Source organism: Salvelinus alpinus, chromosome 1 (assembly GCF_045679555.1).
Source record: "Salvelinus alpinus chromosome 1, SLU_Salpinus.1, whole genome shotgun sequence".
Classification (NCBI taxonomy): Eukaryota; Metazoa; Chordata; class Actinopteri; order Salmoniformes; family Salmonidae; genus Salvelinus; species Salvelinus alpinus.
The window spans coordinates 92783475-92810137 of record NC_092086.1 but is presented as its reverse complement, the minus strand read 5'-3'; the positions used below and the strand labels follow the sequence as shown (position 1 = coordinate 92810137).

General features: G+C 40.2%; 1 protein-coding gene across 4 annotated transcripts in view; it reads left to right on the top strand.

The window, feature by feature from the left end:
- Window positions 1-26663, top strand: part of LOC139534680 (teneurin-1-like) — a 225658-nt gene that overhangs the window by 69262 nt on the left and 129733 nt on the right. For all 4 annotated transcript variants that reach the window (XM_071334069.1, XM_071334060.1, XM_071334050.1 and 1 more), the window contains exon 4: window positions 22059-22302. In XM_071334069.1, the coding sequence (XP_071190170.1) occupies window positions 22059-22302 (244 nt within the window). The remainder of the gene's footprint in view (window positions 1-22058; window positions 22303-26663) is intronic.

The following is a 26663-nucleotide window of genomic DNA, read 5'->3' as shown; positions in this document are numbered from 1 at the left end:
GATTTTCCTAGCCACTGTGCTTCTACACCTGCATTGCTTGCTTTTTGGGGTTTTAGGCTGGGTTTCTGTACAGCACTTTGAGATATCAGCTGATGTAAGAAGGGCTTTATAAATACATTTGATTTGATTTGATTTAGACAAAGAAGAGCTCCCCAGTAGGTACCAAAACATTTGTTAGGTTCTAAATATCAGAGTAAGTACTCAACGGACTCTATGAAAGCTTAAACCAAGTTTATTCACCCCAAAGTGTCGAACAGCTGAACAGACAAAGACATATTTACACAAGCACTGATATTTAACCTTTTCTCCTATGCTGAGTCTCCTACACATCTGAACAGCCAATGCATCTCTGTTGCTAGACAGAACCTTAGTGATATCTGTTCTTCCTCACTTCATCTGACCTGACCTTTGCCCCAAAGTGCTCACTCCTCCCCAACTCACAGCTGTCATGTTGACTGGTACCAGACTGTGTCTCTTCTCCTCCCAGAAAACACCACCCATAGGATCTCTGATGGCTAACAATAACATATCCTGACATAATGTAAACGTTATACATTACCCTCTCTCCCTCAGTGACATTAATAAGTATATTTCATATACACATTCAATGGCCATTTTCTCTAAAGTGAGGTTACAAGTTTATCAACTTTCAAAGCAAAATTACTTTCCCATTGTTCCTTAACTGTAGTGTATGATATACCATTTTCTAACTCTGAGTCTATACTTTTATCCAATGTAAAAAACACAATTTCAAATTTTGCTACATAAGACCAAATCGAGCCGGTCGGTCACAATTACATTTACTTTTGATACTTAAGTATATTTAAAACCTAAATACTTTTAGACTTTTATTTGAGTAGTATATTACCGGATGACTTTCACTTTTGCTTGAGTCATTTTCTATTAAGGTATCTTTACTTTTACTCAAGTATGATAATTGGGTACTTTTTCCACCACTGACCTTAATACACTTTTAGATTTTAGGTGATGGTGCTACAGTAGTTTAATTGGCATAATTGACTGCATCTAAAAATCAAATCAAAGTTTATTGGTCGCATACACAGTTTAGCAGATGCTATAGTGAGTGTAGCGAAATGCCTGTGTTACTTGCTCCCAACGATGCATACAAAATGTCAAACAAGTACACAAATAATAATCAAAAACGAAAAAAGCAAGAAATCACAGATGTCTGTTCAAATCTAGGTAACAACTCAAATAACACTGTATCAGTAATCCAAATTCATTCTATGTATATACACCAGAAATATATAGTAAGGATATGTACAGTATTATATATATTACAGTGAGCTATGTTAAGAATCCAGTGTGTAAATACATGGTGTGTATAAACAGTGTAACAAAAATGCAATGTACAGTGGTAGATATATTATAATGAGTTATATGAACATTACAGTATATGAATATGCAGTGTGAAAAACAGTATAAAAGAAACGATCCAGTGTTTAATGTCTCTAAATACATGGGACATCATGGTGTTTGCTGAGAGGGATGCTGTCATTGTTGGTCTAAAAGTTGATGTCTCATCCTGCTTTCTGATTCTTAAACTGCAGTCACTGAGACAAACAGTAGTCACAGAAACAACTGGTTTCACACAATGATAAGAGCAATACTTTTCATCATCAGACAGTCTAGATTACCATAACCATTCTCCCATGTAGAAATGGATGTAACCATCAACTGACTTAAGACTTTAAAATCACAGTAAACATTTGGGGGACTAGAGCACGAGCACGGTCATCTCATGAAAATCCAATCGACTGCTGTGAGGAGTGTGACTGTGAGGCGAGTACGCATTAATGCTTTTTCACCCCAGCCCAAGGACTCCTAGGAGCTTTGTAAAAGCTTAGCACAGCGGGGCTCGGGGACTGGGGGGCTCCCTCGACTGACGGATGTGAGATTTGCTTATTACCCTGCGCTGTGACGAAGCCCTGACTCCCAGTCCATTAATCCTGCCCCAGCATGCTGCTCCCTGACCGCGGGGACAGCCCAGTCTTCCTCACCACGAAGAGGAATCGCTCCCAGCAATTAGGCCTGATGGGTAGGGGCCTCCGGATGACCTACTGTGGGGGGCATGATAGCTCTCTTCTTTTAGACTTGATCTATGAACCTGTTCCTCCCCGTCATCTGCATCCAAAGGGTGTTGTCTCTTGTCTCCAATCAAAGTTGTGTCCACCTACATGGATTCTGTGTTATAACCAGAAATGTAATTTTCACTCTGTTTCTTAAGTTGTTCTAAAGGTCAGTGGCCTCTCGTCTCATTTGATGTATTGGATGTTAGAGATTAGAGGTCACAGCAGCAATCACACGTACACTGAACAAAAATATAAACCCAACTTCTAAAGTGCTGGTCTCATGTGTCATGAGCTTAAATAAAATATCCCAGAAATGTTCCATACTGGAAAAAGCTTATTTCTCTCAAATTTTGTGCACACATTTGTTTACATACCTGTTAGTGAGCATTTTATCCTGACAGGTGTGGCATATCAAGAAGCTGATTAAACAGCATTATCATTACACAGGTGCACCTTGTGCTGGGGACAATAAAAGGCCAATCTAAAATGAGCAGTTTTGTCCGCAACACAATGTCATTGATCAACACAATGCCCCTGCTCAGTCATGTGAAATCCATAGATTAGGGCCTATTGGGTTCATTTCAATTGACTGATTTCATTATATGAACTGTAACTCAGCAGTCTTTGAAATTGTGGCATGTTGCGTTTATATTTTGGTTCAGTATACATACCATGTATTGAGTCTGAAGGTGGAATGCAATCCATTGAGTCTTGGTGTTGTGTACTTATGGTCTGCCATGTTTCACGCTCTGACTACAAATTATGCTGTTTGCTATTCTGTCACTTCCAGACATTATTTTACCTAGTGGAATGATGCTTATATTAAATATCATCTTGTATACAGTTGTCAGGTCTGAACTTGATCACTCTTTTGTTGCGGAGAATTTTCCGGATGCATCAGGAAATTCAAATGAACAATTGTTTTCCATTACGAAAAAAATTGCAGTCAGATTGAAGTATAACTACAGTACACTGTAGTATAACTGTAGTTAGAGTGCAAAAGGACCGTTTTTTAACTGCAGTCATTTTTATTCAAATTACCATTACACTTTATCTCCTTGATTAGATGTGCAAGTTGATTTGACAGAAAAACATGATGGAAAGCCAGAATTGTAATTTAACACTAATGACGAAACTGCAGCACAAGCATAATTTGAATAAATGTTTTCAAATTATTCTAATTAATTAAGCTATCATTTATGTTGATTAATAATGTTAAGAGGTTCACTAACGTTGTACAAAACGTTTTGGTAAAGAAAAATTAAGTTAAAAAAATAACATTTGAAGTTGAAATTACACCTCAATTCAAGAACGACCCATAACAATGCTGGCTATTGTACCATCAACTCAAGAGTCAAATTGTTGTTTGTATAACCCCTTTAACCAAGCTTACTCCAATTTTTATTCTAATGTCATTCCAATCTGGACAATTTACTTAGAAGTAGATTGGTAACAATTACTTGTTACTGTAATGATCGTCTGTTGAAGAAGGTGTGGACCAAAGGGCGTGACAGTTACTCTTGTAATGAACTAATAAAAAGCATGAGCTGGCGCACACCCAGAAAATAGTATTTTGTGTAGAGGTGCTGACTAATGGTGAATAAACTGTAAGCTTAAAAATAAATATATATATACACTATATATAATCTCCTAGAAATTTATTGGGTAAAACACCAACGTTTTCGGCATCACTGTGCCTTCTAAGGAGTGTGACTCATTTACTTATTTTTACGATAATGAAAACATTATCGAAACAAAACTGTCTGAAAACAATTGTCGGTCATCAATTGTTATACCAAAGTATACAGTGAATTCGGAAAGTATTCAGACCGCTTGACTTTTTCCATATTTTGTTACGTTACAGCTTTATTCTAAAATTGATTAAATAGTTTTCCCCCCTAATCAATCTACACACAATACCCCATAATGACAAAGCAAAAACATGTTTTTAGAAATTGTAGCACATATAAAAGAAAATAAAAAAAATAGTACATTAACATAAGCATTCAGACCCTTTACTCAGTACTTTGTTGAAGCACCTTTGGCAGTGATTACAGCCTTGAGTCTTCTTGGGTATGACTGCACAGCTATTTTCAGGTCTCTCCAGTGATGTTTGATCGGGTTCGAGTCCTGGCTCTGGCTGGGACACTCAAGGACATTCAGAGACTTGTCCCAAAGCCACTCCTGCGTTCTCTTGGCTGTACACTTAGGGTCGTTGTCCTGTTGGAAGGTGAACCTTTGCCCCAGTCTGAGGTCCTGAGCGCTCTGGAGCAGGTTTTCGTCAAGGATCTCTCTGTACTTTGCGTTGTTCATCTTACCCTCGATCCTGCCTTGTCTCCCCGTCCCTGCTGCTGAAAAACATCCCCACAGCATGATGCTGCCACCACCATGCTTCACCGTAGGGATGGTGCAAGGATTCCTCCAGACGTGACCCTTGGCATTCAAGCCAAATAGTTCAATCTTGGTTTCATCAGACCAGAGAATATTGTTTCTCATGGTCTGAGAGTCCACTCTACCATAATGGCCTGATTGGTGGAGTGCTGCAGAGATGGTTGTCCTTCTAGAAGGTTCTCCCCTCTCCACAGAGGAACTCTGGAGCTCTGTCAGAGTGACCATCGGGTTCTTGGTCACCTCCCTGACCAAGGCCATTCTCCCCCGATTCCTCAGTTTTCCTCTAGCAAGAGTCTCAGGGGTTCCAAACATCTTCCTTTTAAGAATGATGGAAGCCACTGTGTTCTTGGGGACCTTCAATGCTGCAGAAAAGTTTTGGTGTCCTTTCCCAGATCTGTGCCTCGACACAATCCTGTCTCGAAGCTCTATGGACAATTCCTTTGACCTTTTGGCTTGGTTTTTGCTTTGACATGCACTGTCAACTGTGTGACCTTATATAGACAGGTGTGTGCCTTAGCAAATCATGTCCAATCAATTGAATTTACCACAGTTAGACTCCAATCAAGTTGTAGAAACATCTCAAGGATGATCAATGGAAACAGGATGCACCTGAGCTCAATTTCAAGTCTCATAGCAAATTTCAAGTCTCATAGCAAAATTAACACTTATGTAAATAAGGTATTTTAGTTTTTTTTCTTAATTTGCAAAAAAAAAAAAATCTTTGTCGTTATGGGGTATTGTGCATAGATTGGTGAGGAACATTTTTAATTGAATCCATTTTAGAATAAGGCTGTAACCTAACAAAATGTGGAAAAAGTCGTCACGGGGTCTGAATACTCCGAATGCACTGTATATAATTCCCCCCCAGGATCAACGCTCAATTTACAGTTAGAGATTGGATGGTGCAATTGGCCCTGCCATATCTGAATATAAAGCATCAAACAATAAACAAAATACAGTAGACAAACATCTTATTTTTAGAAACAATTCTCTGATATGTTCAGTGGCCTTTTTTGAAAATGCTTGCAGATAGAATATCAAACCTATCTCTGGTTTCCATACTTCCTTTTTACCTGCGGCTTTCTAGTGTTGCTGAGCTACATTTCCTGTCTACCCAAATCCCTCTTATCTGAAATGATGTCTCCATGGGGCCGCATATTAGTAACTGTGTTGGTATCCCACTGAAGAAGGCATCAAGTTGTGCAGAACTTATTTTCTCTTCAATATCAAATGTGTCACATGGGATAGGGAAGTTATCGGAGCAAGCACTGAGCTATTCCACAGAATGTGCTAAATACATATTTTTGACATGACACAAGGGAGTTGTTCTGCTGATACCTTCAGAGGCCCGCTACACCTTTTCATGCCATGTAGAAGATGGATTCTGGAACCATATTTGTCCAGATCGTACTGTGCGGGCACATTCTTAGCAGTTGAACAATGCACATTTTTTGATGTTCTAAATGCAGCAATTTATTAATGATAATGAATGTGGTGCGTGGTTGGGAGTAGAACAATGGCAGCCAGAGGACAATGGTATGAACAGTAATGTTACTCAGCTAACCATTGTTGTGCAGTAGCTTTACACCAGTCAAAAGAACATGGGGGTGTGAGCATTATCCATGTACTGAAAGGGGGAATTGGTCAAATGAACAATTACAAGTAATTTGTGTACTAATGACCATGACAGTTTATTCTTAACAAGGTTTGTTGTATGCTCTACTGAATGAAATGTATGCAGGTTTTCCTGACACTTCTTTGGTTGATTCTGAACAACCAAAGTCTGGGTATTTCTGACAGTATTTCAGATTTATTTAAAAAGAAATGTGCTGAGCTTGACATAGTGATTCAGTTCTTACTGGATACCAGTCCTCTAGCAGCATTGTAGGTGGGAACAGCTCGGAGCGACAGCAAGGCTGAGGGAGCGAAGCAGCTACATAATACAAGACTTAGCACTTAGAGATACCTTTGTCAGAATTACCCCGCAGGGTTTGCTAAACTAAAGTGGGAGGATGGGGAGTGAAAAAAGAAAAACATCAAAAGTATTCCAATTTGGATAGACTTTCCAGTATGAAAGTCTCAGACATCAGTGGTAGACTGAATAGAAACAAGAGAGGAAAACATTTCACCATATCCGATTGGGGGGTATTCTACTATTTTCAAAGCTATATTATCATCTACACAAAATCAAAAGATGTCTCTATATATTAATAGCACGAGACACTGTTTTGTCTGCAGTATTCAATAAACCGCTTAGATGGAGACCTACATGTTTCACCATAGGAGAAAAATGTTTAAGATATAATGTGGATGTGTTGTTTATACATACAGATGTCGGATCTTAATATGACCCATTTCGTCACAGGCGGAAAATAATCCTGCAGCAGGAGGATTTCAAATAAATATTTTAAATGTATAATCACCACCAGGAGGGAGCTGGAAGCGGTGTTTGTAGGTAATACAGTAGTACCGTACCTAGGGGGCTATGGTTTAAGGAAGGCTTTGCAAACCAACCGACCTCATACCATCAAGTATCATCAAGTATTCTCACGGATTGCTGGATAATTGTGACCGACTGCCTCTATTCAGTCTTAAGTAGCAAAATTTGAAATGGTGTTTTTTACATTGGATAAAAGTAGAGACTCAGAGCTAGAAAATGGTATACCATACACTGCAGTTGAGGAACAATGGGAAAGTAATTCTGCTTTCAGCTGTTCTCACGGCTCGTGGTGGCCCAAATCCCCATTAAGAGACTTGTTGGTGTTTCCTTTACTTTGGCAGTTACCTGTCCTTTATACTGCAAAACATCTAGTAGAAAATACTGGGTGCTAGCAAATTGGCATTTCCCTTGGGTGATGAGTTGAGGTGTAGTGACATGTTTTGAGTAAAATAATATAAATATACAGTACCAGTCAAAAGTTTGGACACACCTACTCATTCAAGGCTTTTCTTTATTTTACTATTTTCTACATTGTATAATAATAGTGAAGACATCAAAACTATGAAATAACACATGGAAGCATGTAGTAACCCAAAAAGTGTAAAACAAATTCAAATATATTTTATATTTGAGATTCTTCAAAGTAGCAACCCTTTGCCTTGATGACTGCTTTGCACACTCTTGGCATTCTCTCAACCAGCTTCACCTGGAATGCTTTTCCAATGGGCTTGAAGGAGTTCCCACATATGCTGAGCACTTGTTGGCTGCGTTTCTTTCACTCTGCGGTCCAACATATCCCAAACCATCTCAATTGGGTTGAGGTCGGGTGATTGTGGAGGCCAGGTCTTCTGATACAGCACTCCATCCCTCTCCTTGGTCAAATAGCCCTTACACAGCCTGGAGGTGTGTTGGGTCATTGTCCTGTTGAAAAACAAATGATAGTCCCACTAAGCGCAAACCAGATGGGATGGTGTATCACTGCAGAATGCTGTGGTAGCCATGCTGGTTAAGTGTGCCTTGAATTCTAAATAAATCAGCGACAGTGTCTGAATACTTTCCGAATGCATTGTACACAGGGTACCATTACCGAGTCGATATGCAGTTGTACGAGGTAATTGAGGAAGATATGTACAGGTACATATACTGTAGGTAGGGATAAATTGACTAGGCAACAGGATAGATAATAAACAGTAGCAGCAGCGTATGGGATGAGTCAAAAGAGGTAGTGCAAAAAGGGTCAATGCAGATAGTTAACTAACTAGTTAGCAGTCTTATGGCTTGGTGGTAGAAGCTGTTCAGGGTCCTGTAGGTTCCAGACTTGGTGCATCGGTACCACTTGCCGTGCGATAGCAGAGAGAACAGTCTATGACTTGGGTGGCTGGAGTCTTTGACAATTTTTAGCGACTTCCTTTGACACCGCCTAATCCAGAATGTCTTAAAACGGACAAGACAGTGCCGTGTCTCAATCAGTCAAAAAACCTGTTACATTTGTGTTGCAGTTCTTACAGTTTGATTGTCACCAAGCACTTTAATCTAAGACTTTCTGTCATGAAAAAAAGTTCTGAGACATGTTCCCAGCAGGGGACTTATAAGAGGAAAGCTTTCTTTTCAAGATGACAACAGGAAGAATGCAATTCAGGCGCAAATTGTTTTGAAATGCACTTTAAGATAATTGCTCACCATGAAAATGTCTTGTTTTTTGTTGTTGTGTTTATCACATTTATATTGCATAAGGCTCTTAAATAATTGTACATATTACATAATGATCATCAGTCTCTTTCATTTTAATGTTGATGTCTGTAGAGATGATGTACATTATTGGTAAACAGACTTATTAAAAATGTTTATGCAACAACCATCTCCTGGCAACACACCCTATTTTAATCAGCAAATCACAGGAGATGTGGGTAGACTGAGTATATAAATGTACCGGCTGAACTGTGTTGTCCTTTTGTTAGCATCTTGATAATGAATGCATGATTCTCAATCTTGCAACGTCCCCATTGTTATGTCACCTCATTTTGATGAAACTGAAATTGAACCCCACCATAAGGCTTATACAATGCCCTAGACCCATATAATGGGACCTAGATAATGTTTATTCAGTCTAGCAGCTGTTCTACGATCCCCATGCACCTTTAAACTTTGCTTACACTGGGTATGGGGAGGCCCTGTCGCATGGTTTCGTGCCAGGAAGCATGTGTCCATTGGGAGTCTGATGCATTATCTGTTCTGCTTTCTGTTCCCCTTTAAAAAGCATGCATTACACCTACTATATAGTCTATGTGTTCTGATGTCCACTCCCCTTTCAGAAGCATGGAGGGCCATTAGCCCTCAGAGAGACGTGGCGTAGTCTCAGCCGATGACAGCTCTGCCCTTTAACAGCAAGGTTGTCATCTCTCCATGGATGGCTATCACTTCTGAAGGGGCCTCGTGGGAAGTCAGTTAAGTTCTCTCTTTTAATGGAGGGTGAATAATGGTTTGATAAAGTAATATATGGTGTCAATTTCTGTCAGGCATGCCGTGAGGCCTGCCAATTCCATCGGACAGAGAGGAGACCAATTGAGTCTGCCCTGTCAGGCGCACTGGGTACACGCACAGTTAGGCAGACCCCTACAGAGCAGCCAACACCGATCAATACCGCTTTTAATTGTCTCAATCACGGTCTCTTAGTTATTTTCTTGCTCTCTCTCCTTGCTTTTAGAGCTACATCAAGGATGTGACTAAGAAGAAGGGATTCTATTTGTGTCCTACTGTACCCACTACCTGATGGCCAGACCTTAGCTACTGATGAACAATGGACCATGTATTTTGGTTGGTTTCTCATACCGTTTTTCTTTGACTCCTGACTTTCCCCGCAGAGCGAAGGGAAAGTAGAGTATTGTCCCATCCTCATAGGAGGCTTTTCAGAAACTTTCTCAAGACAAGGAGAAGAAAATGTATGAGCTGATTATTTAAAGCAAAATAAACTTGAGGAAATAAATAAATAAGTGTTCAGATTTCAGACCCTGTGGAAACAACAGCTGTGTACATGTTGGTAACAGCCATAAACTGTCAGAAGCTGTCATTTTACTACGGGTTTTGAAGCTCTGTTTGCAGTGTTTCTTGTCAAATGAACAATGAGGCTATAAGGTTTGCAGAACCTTGAATTAATTACTAGGCTGTGGTGTAGTGGTTTGTACAGTTTGTACAGTGTCTCTCTATTGTACTCCTTCTACAAATAGAGCTGCAGCCACCCATGTGGACACATACATAACCTTCACAAGCTGACTGGCATTTGAGGGATGGGAGCCGTGGGTGTCTAATAAAAATCCCAAATGCTTATCTCGGATGCAAGCTTGGTGACAGTGCGCTTCTGTCTCAAAACAGCAGCTATCTGTCTTAAGTTATTCCCTCCCAAGCTAATCCTTTAATTAGGTGCCCGGCTAGCTCGCTAACCTCAAAAGTAACCAAATGTAACACTGGTAATGTGTTTGTATCTTGAATATCTCATTAGGTGTAAGAACCACAGTGAAATTCTCCTGGCAAGTGCTTTGCATTTTTAACTATCGCCATTATCTACAGTAAGTGAGAAAGAGAGCAAGAGAGACACAGAGTGAGAGAGGCCAACCTTGACATTTGTTGACAGCTCAATGAAAAACTTCCTGCCGTTTCTTCTCCATCCATTTCCCGCTTATGTTCAGTAATGACATTGGATACAGTAGTCAAGCTTTAAACATTTGGAAGGTTAACATGGCTGTTTAAGCCAAATGCTCCTCAAAAGAGATGTATGGATCAATGTCATTAAGTTTTAATTGTTTTGAATTATTCCTGTTAATTACTTAGATTGGTCTTTGTTAGGGTTTGTGTCATTGCAGTTGACAGATTTTATGATCCTCCCTCCTATTCTAGTCTGGCTTCTCTTTCAAGTGTGAAAAGTGCAGGGTTTGTGTACCGGCCAGATAAGCTGGCACAGTAAATAATGCATGTCAGATCAGATAAGTATAAAGAAAGGGTTGCCCATAAAACGAGGCTATGAATCTGAGAAGGGAGAATTTACTGGCCACAGAACAACAGGTACACCCAGTCGTGTCAAATGGGCTTTCACACAATGGCCTCTGTGTCTGCCAATCTATCCATGCAGTAAAAGCATGCTAAGGGTAAATGGATAGACTTCCTCTGACCTTTGTATGTCATTTTATAAAAGAGGATCAATACCAGAGCCACAAACGGTGACACTATCACTGACGCACCATCTGGTAGAGAACTCATTTTACTCACCTCAATTATTACAACCATGTCTCTGTATTGTCTTTATTGCATTTAGAATAAGTCCCCTATGTAAAGAGATGACGTGAGCCACACGGTTTCTTAGTAAAATACCTGATGTTAGTTTGCTGTGAGATCTGTGGATGTATGTGCTGTGGCCCTATTATACACAACCACAGATCATCTGTGAATATCCCTATCATAGCGCCAAATAATCACATTGTTCTTCTGGTCAGTGAACTAGCCAGATGTCTTGGCATACACATTTGAAATAGCTACTATATCTGAAACATGTTGATTTCAGTAATTATTGTCCATTTCCCTCTGAAAATTTGTTATTTTTTGACATGTTGCACTATAACACATTAATCAATGTCATCGTGCCCAAGCCATGAGTCAGGCATTCAGCAAACCACTACTGGTCCTCAGTTGTTTAGGCTTTAAACAAACAGTCAGGTTTTAAATGAAAGTAAGTACTTATTTAATGATAATATTGCTTTTCTGATTTTGCTAAGACTTTCGTAAAATATCTGTCTTTAACCGTTTACCTTATAACTGCATTTCTCTATTTGGACATGCTCTTTAGCTTTCGTGATTCCATGGGATAGCCCCATATTGTTAAGCGAAGTCATGGTTCACAATGATTCAAATATGACAAAAATATTTTTTGAAGTTCAACCCGAGAATGTTAAGTTGCCATGTTGTCTCTATTGATTGAAGTGCCCCAGATTATTCTAGCTAGAAGATGGGTCACATGTGTCTAGTCTCATGGATTGACGTTACCCTTGTGTAGTGTGTAAAATCATGTAGCACTTTCTACAGTGGGATCATCTTAAAGCTCTTAAAAGATTCCATTCACGCACCAGGTTACAATAAATGCATTTTCAAGCCCAGGCTTGAAAAGGCCAGGTCAAATTGGTGGAATACGAGAGTATTTGCCTCTGTTTCCTCTTGTGTATTATCCACCATGCATAACTATGCCAGAGAATAAATATATTTATGCCTGAAGAGGATAGTCATATCTTCTTGGCAGAGGTGCTTGAGAGTGTCATACAGTATAAGGATCCTGCTGGCAAATACATACTGTCGACTGAGGTTACCCAGGTATGTGCACCTACATTTCAGTTATTTTATGTCTAAAACAGACCAACAGTGCTCTTATCAATCTGCTGCTCAGTAAACATACAACCCTGCCTGGCCTGTCTATTAAAACAGCAGGCCTTTCCTTCCTCAGGTCTTTCTCTCACCCAGGCTAAACATGAGTTACATTGACTTACTTGACTTCCAATCCACAGTCAACACAGAGGTTCTGACAGAGTGGTAAGACTCTTGGTTTAATGTACCTTAATTGATCCTTTACCATATGGATACATACATACAAGTCCTCATCCACAGTGGTTAATCAGATGTTGGAGAGGAAATCTAGGTTTATGAGCCGTGAAGGACATCTGGTGAAAGTAAACATGTATTAATGAAGAGATTGAATAAGTGACACTGTACCCTTCAGGTGCATTCAGCTTGTTTTCTGAAGGGAGCCAAGCCAATGGGGAGGACTGTGCAGAAGAAAATGTTCCTCACAAGCATTACTGATTGTCATTGTGCAAGATGTACTGTTGCCAAAAGCAAAAATAGTTGATGTGTGATGAATAGACTACTCCACCTTTGGAAGTAATTGCGGTAGTACATTATACATGGGGTTTTATTTTAGGAGGTTATTGCAGTAACCTCTGAGGGGTAGGGGAAAGGGAGCCGCTCTTCAGGAGTGCCTGAGAGCTGTGTGTGTTTAGACTCGGCGGTGTTACTCAACACCAGGCATTTTCATTGTGGCTGGCTGATGTACCTTTCTATATGCCGAGAGCAATTTCAATAATAGAGGGTCTTGCTGTGAAAGAAATTGTGTTAAAGCCTTTGGCATTAAGAGCTTTCTCGCATGTTTTGCAAAAGTCCCAATCTGATACTGTATATGTGTGCTGGCTGAACTCGTGGATACCATTTTTGCATCTCTGCGTGCAGTATGAAGGAATTCAGAGGTAGTTTTGCGAGCTATTGCTAACTAGTGTTAGCGCAATGACTTGAAATCTACAGGTACGCTAGCATGTGCTTCTGTACCTGTAGACTTCCAGTCATTGTGCTATGGCTCGGGAAACATACAAATGGTGTACAGTATTATCATCCTAGATGGTGCATGATTATGAATTTCCAAAGGGAGTATTACAAAACTCATGTATAGCCATGTAAGACTAGGACACACTAAATTTAATCTTCAGAATTGCCCAAAGTTAACAACTTAAAGGTGCACACTATAGCTGGTGCTTTCTTTATGTAGGGACATGACATAAAGTACACCACGGCAATTTACACTCTCTCTCTCTACCTTTTGCTCGCTAGTCCAGCTTTTGCACTCAACAGAATTTTCATTTAAGGCCTCTCTCAGAATCTCAAACTTTCTGATAGTCCACATGTTTAGAGGCATTTCTATTAAATGTCAGGTGCTGTGCCGAAACTCACACCCTACTCTCACCCCTACTCTCACCCCTACTCTCACACAAACACGCACGTACACACGCACACACTCAAACAGAGCGGAATGATTTGTCTGCTGAAAATGCCAGCCTTACCTGCTCTTATACAGCTCCATTCCCATCTCCCTCCCTGTGCAAAAGGAAGGTGAGTTTTGAAGTATAAATGTCAATAGTAAGGAAGGCTATGCATAATGCACTGTGTGCAGCACTTGAAAGCAGCAGGGTGAGGGGGACTGCAGGGCCAGCCCTTTTGTTCTGTATTCTCCCATGTCTAGTGAGACACTGAGCCATGCTCTCTCCCCTCTCCAGGTGAAGCTAATGTGCTTCCCCTCGCACCTCAGGTTCCCTTTTAGAAATAGAATAGGTATAACACAGTCAGAGCCCTTTGCATGCATTTCCAGTTTCCACCATTGAAATCAGAAGCATTTGTGTTGTTAAAACAGTTATCTATTAACATTGCAAGTCAACGTGGTGTTGTTGTAGGGACAAAATTAAATGGAAAAGAGTTCCCATTGGCTTATTGTTTGTTTGTGCGTCTCACTGCAGTGGGTTGCAATAACACTTGTAGACACATGCTCTGCAGCCAAGGTCATCAATAAACTGCTCTCTGCCTGGACCAGGGTCTCAGTGGGTCAGCTTTACACCTCAGTGTTCCTGACACAGCAGCCAAGATGCATCTCCACTCAGATCTGTAGTCTGATGTCCCGCTGGCCAAATCTCATATAAAATTATGCTGGGTCTGATTCAATCCACCCTGCAGCGTTCTTGTTCATGTAGCTAGATCTGTTTTATTCAGTGTGGATTTATAACGGCAAATAGTTAACCTCCAATCGAAACCATATTATTTTACTTTTTTTTGGTGTAATTTAGCAGACGTACTTATCCAGAACGACTTACCAGAGCAATTAGGGTTAAGTGCCTTGTTCAAGGGCACATCGGCAGATTTTTAACCGCTAAGCTACCTGCCGCCCTCATGAAATATGTTTATACTGCTGTGTAAATTCTGCAGTGCGGTTCTGATTAAATGTGGCTTTTTTTCGAGACAGTGCAGCAGCTTCTCTCTAGTACCATTGTGAAGTATTAAGTTGTCCCATCTCTTCTCTGGATTGAGGAGCCTGTGATGGGGTTATTATAAAGTACTTATAAGAAAGGGTGCCTGTGAAAAGTTCAATTATGCCAACTGCCAAGCAGGCTGGCAGAGTGGAAAGAGCTGCCATGGAAATGCATTCTAATTTTCCTCTTCTTTGTTGTTTTACAGTGTATTTGTCAGGCTCTGGCTGGCTGAAGTCAGGCAGCACTTAGAGCAGCTAGCTTATCTAAGAGAGGATCAGTGAATGGCCTAGTCTTAATAATGCATGTGTACGTATGACCCAGTATATTTACATTTGTCAAGGATAGAGTATGTCTGCAGCAGGTCAGGTGTACTTTTAAGACTCTTTCAATCCCGCGGAGGTTCTGTCTTGAAAGCATGCGCTTTGAAGGAAATTCCCAGAAATGGAGTTGAAGTAAATTGAGGCCATGTTAAAGGCTGGCTTTGGAAGCTCCTGAATGATTAGAGAAGAATGTCAAATTGAAAGCTTTTTCTGAAGAACCTTTCAGAAGTGTACCTACATGTGGAGGCTGGTGGGAGGAGCTGTATGAGGACGGGCCCATTGTAATGGCTTAAATGGAATATATGGAACGGAGTCAAATATGTGGTTTCCATATGTTTGATACCGTTCCATTTATTCCATTCCAGCCATTTCAATAAGATCATCCTCCTATATATCTCCCCACCAGCCTCCTCTGGTACTGTCTTTTCCTCTGAGGCTCATGTTTATACCTCAAAGGCTTTGTTTTATGTAGCAAGCGTGAAAATAATAGGGATGTGGCTGCGCCAAACGAGATACATTAAACACAATGCCTTGCAAAAATTCATTCTGGATGAATTTTTGGGCAAAGTTGTAGAAAAATATTGTATTTAAACAAATATTTAAATTGAGTGTACAAAACATTTCTGCTCTTTCCATAACATAGACTGACCAGGCGAATCCCGTTGAAAGCTATGATCCCTTATTGATGTTACTTAAAACCACTTCAATCAGTGTAGATGAAGGGGAGGAGACAGGTTAAAGAAGGATTTTTAAGCCTTGAAACAATTGAGACATGGATTGTGTGTGTGTGACATTCAGAGGGTGAATGAGCAAGACAGAATATTTAAGTGCCTTTGAACGGGGTCTGGTAGTAGAGTGGCAAGAAAAAGTATGTGAACCCTTTGTAATTACCTGGATTTCTACATAAATTGGGCATACAATTTGATCTGATATTCATCTAAGTCAAAGAATAGACAAACACAGTCTGCTTGAACTAATAACACACAAAACAATTATACGTTTTCATGTCTTTATTGAACACACTGTGTAAACATTCACAGTGTAGCGTGGAACAAGTATGTGAACCCTTGGATTTAATAACTGGTTGATCTTCCTTTGGTAGCAATAAACTCAACTAAATGTTTTCTGTAGTTGCGGATCAGACCTGTACCACGGTCAGGAGGAATTTTGGATCATTCATCTTTACAAAACTGTTTCAGTTCTGAAATATTCTTAGGATGTCTGGTGTGAACCGCTATTGAGGTCATGCCACAGCATCTCAATCGGGTTGAGGTCAGGACTCTGACTGGGCCACTCCAGATGCTCCCTCCACCAGACTGTGCCTTTTTTTCTCCACACATAGTGTTGTGTGTTCCTTGCAAACAACCCAACTGTAGTTTCATCTGTTCACAGAATATTTTGCCAGTAGCGCTGTGGAAAATCCAGGTGCACTTTTGCAGTGGCTTCTTCCGTGGTGTCCTCCAATGAACACCATTATTGTTTAGTGTTTTACGTATCGTAGACTCATCAACAGAGATGTTAACATGGTCCAGAGATTTCTGTAAGTCTTTAGCTGATACTCTAGGATTTTTCTTAACCTCATTGAGTATTCTGCGCTGTGATCTTGCAGTCATCTTTCCCTTACGGCCACTCCTAGGGAGAGTAGCAACAGTGCTGAACTTTCTCCATTTATAGACAATTTGTCTTACCGTGGACTGATGAACATCATTACTTTTGTAACCCTTTCCAGCTTTATGCAAGTCAACAATTATTAATCTTAGGTCTTCTGAGATCTCTTTTGTTCGAGGCATGGTTCACATCAGGCAATACTTCTTGTGAATAGCAAACTCAAATTTTGGGAGTGTTTTTTATAGGGCTAGGCAGCTCTAACCAACATCTCCAATCTCGTCTCATTGATTGGACTCCAGGTTAGCTGACGCCTGATTCTAATTCGCTTTTGGAGAAGTCATTAGCCTCGGGGTTCGCATACTTTTTCCAACCTTTCCAGCATGTTTAAATTATGTATTCAATATAGACAAGAAAAATACAATAGTTTGTGTGCTATTAGTTTAAGCATGCTGTGTTTGTGACCTAGATGAAGATCAGATCAAATTTTATGACCAATTTATGCAGAAATCCAGGTAATTCCAAAGGTTTCACATACTCTTTCTTGCCACTGTAGGTGCCAAGCGCACCAGTTTGAGTTTGTTTTGAACTGCAATGCTGCTGGGTTTTTCACGTTCAACAGTTTCCCGTGTGTATCAAGAATGGTCCAACACCCAAAGGACATCCAGCCAACTTGACACAACTGTGGGAAGCATTGGAGTCACCTTGTAGAGTCCATGCCCCGACGAATTGAGGCTGTTCTGAGGGCAAAATGGGGTGTAACTCAATATTAGAAAGGTGTTCCTAATGTTTTCTACACTCAGTGTATATTTGTTTGTCTGTTTAGATTTTGGCATACATTCTGGAAACCATACTGTTATCCATGTTAGCCCCTCACCGGTTTAGAACCATAGATATTGTTCTTATTCTACTTAGAACATTCACAATCATAATTTCTCTGGTCATCATAGATCACAACATATTATGTTTCAAGATTAAGATTTATAACATTTTATTTTATCTTTCAATAATTAGCAACTTGATTCTGTAGTTGGAAAATGACCCTCCCAAACAACTTACCCTACATGTATCTACAATAATAATCTCCTCCTGTCTGATGGAATTATGTTCTGATCATTTTTTGCAGTCTCCTTTACATTGTTACATGGTAAATATCAATACTCTGAAAAGGGAAATTATGTAGGAATTTAACATTTAAACAGAATGAATGGCCAGTAGATCAATGGAGAGGACTGATCTTATCAGATTACTGCAGGTACAGACTCCAATCTGCATTTATTATATAATACCTTAGAAGTGAGCCTTGGCATCTAAACGCTAATGTATAATAAGCAGAAGTAAAACGTATCACACAGACAAACAAAATCAATACAATTCAATTCAACCTCTTAGGCCGAACGCAGGACTCTGTCATTAGTCTTTCTGTATACAACTGGGAAGAGAACACACAACTATCTAGTTTTGGTAGCCTTTTACACTCAAACCCATGGTAGCCCTTTACACTCAAACCCATGGTAGCCCTTTACACTCAAACCCATGGTAGCCCTTTACACTCAAACCCATGGTAGCCCTTTACACTCAAACCCATGGTAGCCCTTTACACTCAAACCCATGGTAGCCCTTCACACTCAAACTCATGGTAGCCCTTTACACTCAAACTCATGGTAGCCCTTTACACTCAAACCCATGGTAGCCCTTTACACTCAAACCCATGGTAGCCCTTTACACTCAAACTCATGGTAGCCCTTTACACTCAAACCCATGGTAGCCCTTAACACTAAACCCCATGGTAGCCCTTTACACTCAAACACATGGTAGCCCTTTACACTCAAACTCATGGTAGCGCTTTACACTCAAACCCATGGTAGCTCTTTACACTCAAACTCATGGTAGCCCTTTACACTCAAACCCATGGTAGCCCTTTACACTCAAACCCATGGTAGCCCTTTACACTCAAACCCATGGTAGCCCTTTACACTCAAACCCATGGTAGCCCTTTACACTCAAACCCATGGTAGCCCTTTACACTCAAACCCATATACGAGTTGAAAATGGCAGATTTGGGCACTGATAAGTGCCTAAATTGGAACGCAGTGGCTGTACATAGCGCTGTATGGGTTTTGATTGACAGCCATTCTTAACTTGAGCACCGCATGCAACAATAAATTGCCCCGTCCCTCCTGCTAATCAGCAGCTGCAGGACACAAAGTTTTGGAATGTTCAGATAAAAATATGCTATGTAGAACAAACATGCCTCTCTGACATGTTGAATAAGGAATAACGTCGGCTCTATTCACTGCTCTATCTGCAACGGTTAAGAACGTTTTTCAACTGAACGTGGCCCAGGTAACATTACCAGAAGTCTATATGAAAACAGGAAAACATTTGGTGGCACAGAAAGAAAGGAAAAAGAATAACAAACAATTTATTGACTAAATGTATCTTGCCAATACACTATATCTGACTGGGTATTTAAATCTATTTTGAGTTCATGTGGACCCAGTGACTCGGAATTTCAGCCAATTTCATGACACCACTCTTGAGTCGAGCACAGGGGACTTGGGACTCGATGTTTAGTGACTCGACTACATCACTGGGCAAAACAGTCAATAGCTCTTGTTCAAATTCATTAGCCACCGTTCTACTTTTGGACATCAGTGTGACTTGATAACAATGGCAATGACAAGACCGAGTGACGGAGGTGCAACCCATACTAGGCTACTTTGCGGCACCATCTGGTGATTGTGCTTCTCTCTCTCTCCTCTCTCTCCTCTCTCTCTCTCTCTCTCTCTGGCTCTGTGTCTGTCTCTCTCCCCCCCTTTCTCTCTCTGGCTCTGTGTCTGTCTCTCTCTTTCTCTGGCTCTCTGGCTCTGTGTCTGTCTCTCTCTCCCTGGCTCTGTGTCTGTCTCTCTCTTTCTCTGTCTCTCTGGCTCTGTGTCTGTCTCTCTCTCCCTCTCTCTTTCTCTCTCTGGCTCTCTGTCCGTCTCTCTCTCCCCCTCTCTCTCTGGCTCTGTGTCTGTCTCTCTCTCCCTCTCTCTCTTTGGCTCTCTGTCTGTCTCTCTCTCCCTCTTTCTCTCTCTGGCTCTGTGTCTGTCTCTCTCTTTCTCTAGCTCTCTGGCTCTGTCTCTCTCTCGCTCTGCGCTTGTGTGTCTGTTTGTTTTGTATGTCATGTGCAGTATCTATGGCTGAATTAGGAATTTAAATGACCAGATAGTTCTTATATAATATTATTTGTCATATTTCTGCAGCTGGGAGGAGAATATGATGTTATGCAGAACAATATGTTGGTAGGACAAGGTTATGTATGTTTTTACACATGGAAGTCAGTGATTTATGTTTACTATAGGTTAATGAGGCAATACAAATGTGATGTGACTAAAATGTGGCTAAAATGAAAGGGCATTAAGTTGACAAAAATGGCCCACTATTTTCATCATTTTGAGAATAACTAGATTAAATCATTATTCAAATGACAGTAATGTGACTAGGACTTAATTATATTTTCGTCAACATGACTAAGACTAGACAAAATCTAAAAAAAGAGTGCCAGAATTAACACACACACACACACACACACACACACACACACACACACACACACACACACACACACACACACACACACACACACACACACACACACACACACACACACACACACACACACACACACACACACACACACACATACATTCTGTACATACATTCATGCAACACACACATCACAACTGCTGCTACCAGACTCTTATTTACTATCGCTAATACTGCACAATTTAAACACTTGCCCCCCAATCTCTCTTTCCCTGATACATGTGTAAATATTGTACTAGAAATTTGCCTTCCTGTATTATTGTTATGCTTAAATGTTTATTCTATTCTACTGAGACATTTTCTTTAAGTTCGTATTCTTATCTTTTATTATTTCTTATTGTTGTTTCAATGTCGAGAAGGAACCTGCAAGTAGGTATTTTGTTGGACGATGTGTACCGTGTGTATCCTGTACACACGACTAATAACACTTGAAACTGAAACTTTTGATTTGATTCTGAAATGTAGCGTAGAATAAGAGTCTTTATAAAGGAATTGTATTATAAAGCTCCTACACTAAAGGCTACAAGTTGCACGTTCTGTGGTGTGAAGACACAACAGGTGTGGTCAATAGACAGGGACTCACTCCTAGCTGGAGTGAATTCATGCATCTGTGATGTTGCAGCAAGAGAAAATGTCTGGTAGACTTCAGTCTGGATGTACTTGACTAAACTCACCTGTCACACTGCAGGGGCATGAAAGCCAGCTCTCTTTGCTGAGCCACTGAACTCAAACACTGACTCATACGTGAGATTGCGAAGGGTGACTCAGGGGTTTTGAGCTTTTTATAGAGGAACAACAACAAAGTAATAATGCAGGACGAAACCAATTTGGTTTCTAGGGTTACAATCCTTATGCCCTTATGTCTAATCATCTTTATTTCATAAGCAACAGGCTTGTCATTTATCATAGCATCTGGGGTGCCTTAACACTCAGGGAAATGTATGTTCATCTGGGGTGCCTTAACACTGTATGTATGTTCATCTGGGGTGCCTTAACACTGTATGTATGTTCATCTGGGGTGCCTTAACACTGTATGTATGTTCATCTGGGGTGCCTTAACACTGTATGTATGTTCATCTGGGGTGCCTTAACACTGTATGTATGTTCATCTGGGGTGCCTTAACACTGTATGTATGTTCATCTGGGGTGCCTTAACACTGTATGTATGTTCATCTGGGGTGCCTTAACACTGTATGTATGTTCATCTGGGGTGCCTTAACACTGTATGTATGTTCATCTGGGGTGCCTTAACACTGTATGTATGTTCATCTGGGGTGCCTTAACACTGTATGTATGTTCATCTGGGGTGCCTTAACACTGTATGTATGTTCATCTGGGGTGCCTTAACACTGTATGTATGTTCATCTGGGGTGCCTTAACACTGTATGTATGTTCATCTGGGGTGCCTTAACACTGTATGTATGTTCATCTGGGGTGCCTAAACACTGTATGTATGTTCATCTGGGGTGCCTAAACACTGTATGTATGTTCATCTGGGGTGCCTTAACACTCAGGAAAACGTATGATCATCTGTCAATTTTATTGCATAACTATTTTTCAAGATGTGGATTGTACTTTTGAATGATAACCTTGTTAAGTGTGCTAATTAAAATGAAAGAATCCCCAAGGCTCTTTCCAAGTGGAGGAAAAGTGAACGTTAACAAAGTGCTTACTAAATGTCACAAAACTCTCACACACTTATCAAGCCACTCAGAAAAGACTCAACTCTCTCTCGCTTTCTCTCTCACTTTCTCTCTCACTTTCTCTCTCACTTTCTGTCTCTTTCTCTCTGCAGAGCTCCCCAGCAGTCCACCAGCCCAGTTCACCTTCAGACCCCTCCCCCCGCCCCCGCCCCCTCCCCACGCGTGCACATGTGCCCGCCCAGCCCCTCACGCTCACGTTTCTGAGGCACTGCAGAGGAACACCCTGCCGGCTCGGAGCCAGGCGATGGATGGAGATCCCACTCAGCCGGCCGACAGAGACAGAGGCCAGCTCCACAACAGCTGGGCACTCAACAGCAACATCCCCCTGGAGACCAGGTAAGCCTTGGCACCTCCACTCTCACCTGCCTAGTAATGGGGTCAGTTCAGTGTGGCAGACACTTTAACAGCTCTGTGGCCATAGTTTCTACAATATGAGTCATGCAGGGCTTTTGGCCTCTTTCCCTCCATGTTCTTAATCACTGTGACACCACCGGTAACTTGGATCCAAAAAATAGCGCTAGATTTGAGAAAGTAGATTGAATGAACATGTTGTTGGCATGAGTTAAGTGTTGCAGAGAGGACCCCTGTGACTTCAGTCACAGACCTCTCACACGTCTTTAATGATTCACACTTGATAGAGAGATGAATAATGGTGTTAATTCATAATGAGGGGTTGGTGGTGGATAACTAAATCATATCATTTTGAAGAGATTCAGGGCTAAGGCTTTTGAGAAGTGAAGTGGCGTACAAATCCAACATAAATAGATACATGATTAGCTGAAAATACTGAAGATCAAGGCCTTTACAAAGCGAATCATCGATTTAACAGCAAAAAGCCTGTTGAGTTCACAATTAGCATTTAAAGAAATGTTGTGTCAGATGTGAATAGTAAAATAGCTATTGTAGTTAGTTAAAGGAAGGTTGTCTACATCTGACTGGTGTGGGAGTCATTAATGACAATTAATGAAGGAACAACTTTTTTTGAAGTGTATCTATTCATCCCAAAGAGGGTTATTGGTTTTTAAATGGACATCCAAAGGAAAAACCATTTCAAGCGGTCACCCTTTATGAACACTCTTTTCTTTTAATAATGTAATAATTTTCGTGAATTCCAAGAGACCAAAATGTGACCTTTATCCCGTTGAGCTTATGAACTTGGAATGAATTATCTTTGTCCTGCTTGAAAACCAGCCTGCCAGATGAGATAATTAGTTTCTCTTTCTTAGCTTTGTTCTGCTAGAGTATGGGAGATGAAAGTAGTTGAAACAGAACAGACTGTGACAGGTTAGTAGCAAGACTGCTTATTGATAGGAAATCAAAGGAAGAAGCGATGGCCGCCAACAGCTGTGTTGGGTCGAAGGTGAAATTGAAAAGGGTTGCCAAACAATGATGTCACACTGTCTAATTCACTGTTTTTACACACTTGAAAATGGAAAAACTCTATTAACTTAAAATGAGCTGAGCTCTATATGCTTCATGCTTAGAAAATGGCAAATTCAATTACTTCAGACCAAAAGCAACGACGTAAATGTTCTATCCTTATTTTCTATCCTTCAATCAAAACATTTCCCGCTTGTTATTAATGACAAGTCTTGTTTATCTTTAGGTTTTAATATGCAAAGAGGGACCACTATGACAAGAAAACTATGGATGAGTAAATGAATCATGAAGTAGAGAACCTTTGTCAAGATTGACAATTATGTTGTCTGCTTTTTGAGATAGTTTTTTCACTCAAAGGTTTGTCCGTGAAATGTGGCGAGGGAAAGGATGAGCCGACATGTTCATCTTGGTGTATGTGTCGCTGGTGTATTTGTCTGTTTCCCCATTGTTTGGTAAACCCACCAGTGCTTGGTGCTTTATAAATGTATTGTAAATTGAAAATAAGCAATCCTATCAGCGGTAAACAACTTCTTTCTGTTGACTAAAAGAAGTTGACATGTTGTCTTCAGAGAAAGACGTGTGAAACGTGCATTATCAGCATCAGTAGGGAGAAGACTACATCATAGAAGAAAACATGGGCATACCTTAGGTATGTTTTCTCCCCACGCATTGTATTCAAAACATCCATAACGACCTATAGGTGTACAGTGCATTCAGAAACTATTCATACCCCTTGACTTATTCCACACTTTGTTGTGTTAGAGCCTGAATTCAAAATTGATTCAAGAGATTTTTTTCTCACCCAGCTACACACAATACTCCATAAGTATTCATAAGTATTTCCATAAGTATTTCTCACCCAGCTACACACAATACATAAGTATTCACACCCCTTAGCCAATACATGTTAGAATCCCTTTTGGCAGTGATTACAGCTGTGAGTCTTTCTGGGAAAATCTCTAAGAGCTTTGCACACCTGGACTGTACAATATTTGCCCATTATTATTATCAAAATTCTTCAAGCTCTGTCAAATTGGTTGTTGATCATTACTAGACAACCATTTTCAAGTCTTGCCATAGATTGTCAAGCAGTGTCACGATCGTCGTTAGGTGAAAGAGAGGACCAAGGCGCAGCGTGATATAAATATATCTTCTTTTATTTGAAGATGAAACGAACACGAACACTAATACAAACTAGACAAAACAACAAACGACCGTGAAGCTACAAAACGAAAGTGCAGCCACAAGCAACTAACGTCAAGACATAGACAATTACCCACAACCTACCTAATGCCTATGGCTGCCTAAAATATGGCTCCCAATCAGAGACAACGATAGACAGCTGTCTCTAATTGAGAACCAATCCAGGCAACCATAGACTTACATAAACACCTACACTGAACACAACCCCATGAACCCTACAAAACCCCCTAGACAATACAAACACCCTAGACTAGACAAAAACACACAAACATCCCCCATGTCACACCCTGACCTAACTAAAATAATAAAGAAAACAAAGATAACTAAGGCCAGGGCGTGACAAGCAGATTTAAGTCAAAACTGTAACTCGCCACTCAGGAACATTCACTGTCTTCTTGGTAAGCAACTCCAGTGTAGATTTGGCCTTGTGTTTTAGGTTATTGTCCTGCTGAAATGTGAATTCATCTCCCAGTGTCTAGTGGAAAGCAGACTGAACCAGGTTTTCATCTAAGATTTTGCCTGTGCTTAGCTCCATTACGTTTATTTCTCTCCTGAAATACTCCCCAGTCCTTAGCAATTACAAGCATACCCATAACATGATGCTGCCCCCACTATTCTTGCAAATATGGAGAGTGGTACTCAGTAATGTGTTGTATTGGATTTGCCCCTAACCTAGCATTTTGTATTCAGGACAAAAAGTAAATGTCTTTGCCACATTTTTTGCAGTATTTCTTTAGTGCCTTGTTGCAAACAGGATAGATGTTTTGGAGTATTTATATTATTTTCACTCTGTCATTTAGGTTAGTATTGTGGAGTAACTACAATATTCTTGATCCGTCCTCAGTTTTCTCCTATCACGGCCATTCAACTTTGGAACTGTTTTAAAGTCACCATTGACATGGTGAAATCCCGGAGCGGTGTCCTTCCTCTCCGGCATCTGAGTTAGGAAGGACACCTGTATTTTTGTAGTGACTGGGTGTATTGATACACCATCCAAAGTGTAATTAATAACACCATGCTAAAAGGGATATTCAATGTCTGCTTTTTTATTTTTACCCATCAAACAATATGTTTCCTCCTTTGAGAGGCATTAGAAAACCTCCCTGGTCTTTGTGTATGAATCTGTGTTGGAAATTCACTGCTTTGTATGTGTATGTTTTGTATTGTTTATAAAATATTTTAAACATCTATGAAAAAAATGAGGTACTCATTCAAAAATCATGTTAAACGCTATTATTACACACAGAGTGAGTCCAAGCAACTTATCATGTGACTTTGTTAAAGAAATGTTTACTCCTGAACTTATTTAGGTTTGCCATAACAAAAGGGTTGAATACTTATTGAGTCAAGACATTTAACCTTTTCATTTTTAATTTGTAAACATTTTGAAAAACATAATTCTACTTTAACATTAAATCTCTATTTAATCCATTTTAAATGCAGGCTGTAACACATCAACATTTTGAAAAAGTCAAGGGGTGTGAATACTTTCTGAAGGTACTGTATATGCCTCACCACAATTCTCAGATCTACAGACAGTTCCTTGGACTTCATGGTCACAGGTGGACTCCAGTCAAGTTGTAGTGACATCTCAAGGATGATCAAAGGAAATTGGATACACCTGAGCTCATCCTGGAGTGTCATAGCAAAGGGGAGTGAATACTTATATAAATGAGATATTTCTGTATTTCGTTTTCAATAAATTTGGAAACATTTCAAAAAACACATTTTCACTTTGTCATTATGAGGTATTGTGTAGATGGGTGAGGGACAAAAATCAATTTAATCCATTTTGAATTCAGGCTTTAACACAACAAAATGTTGAATAAGTCAAGGGGCATGAATACTTTCTGAAGGCACTGTATGTAATATACAAAAGTGACAACAATGACAAATGAACACAATTAGGTTTGCGGGAGGGGTAGTGGTACTTGAACGTCTCAAATTTGATGGAGTAGGTAGATCCTCCCTCCCTTATGGTGGATCTCATTGACTGCTCATTAAGGCCCCAAATATATGTAGAGGTCAACCACTCTGCATAGAGGATGAGAATGTCACCATGCCTGATGTGGCTGTGTGCTGACTTTCTGTTCACACCTAAACGAACCTTGTTG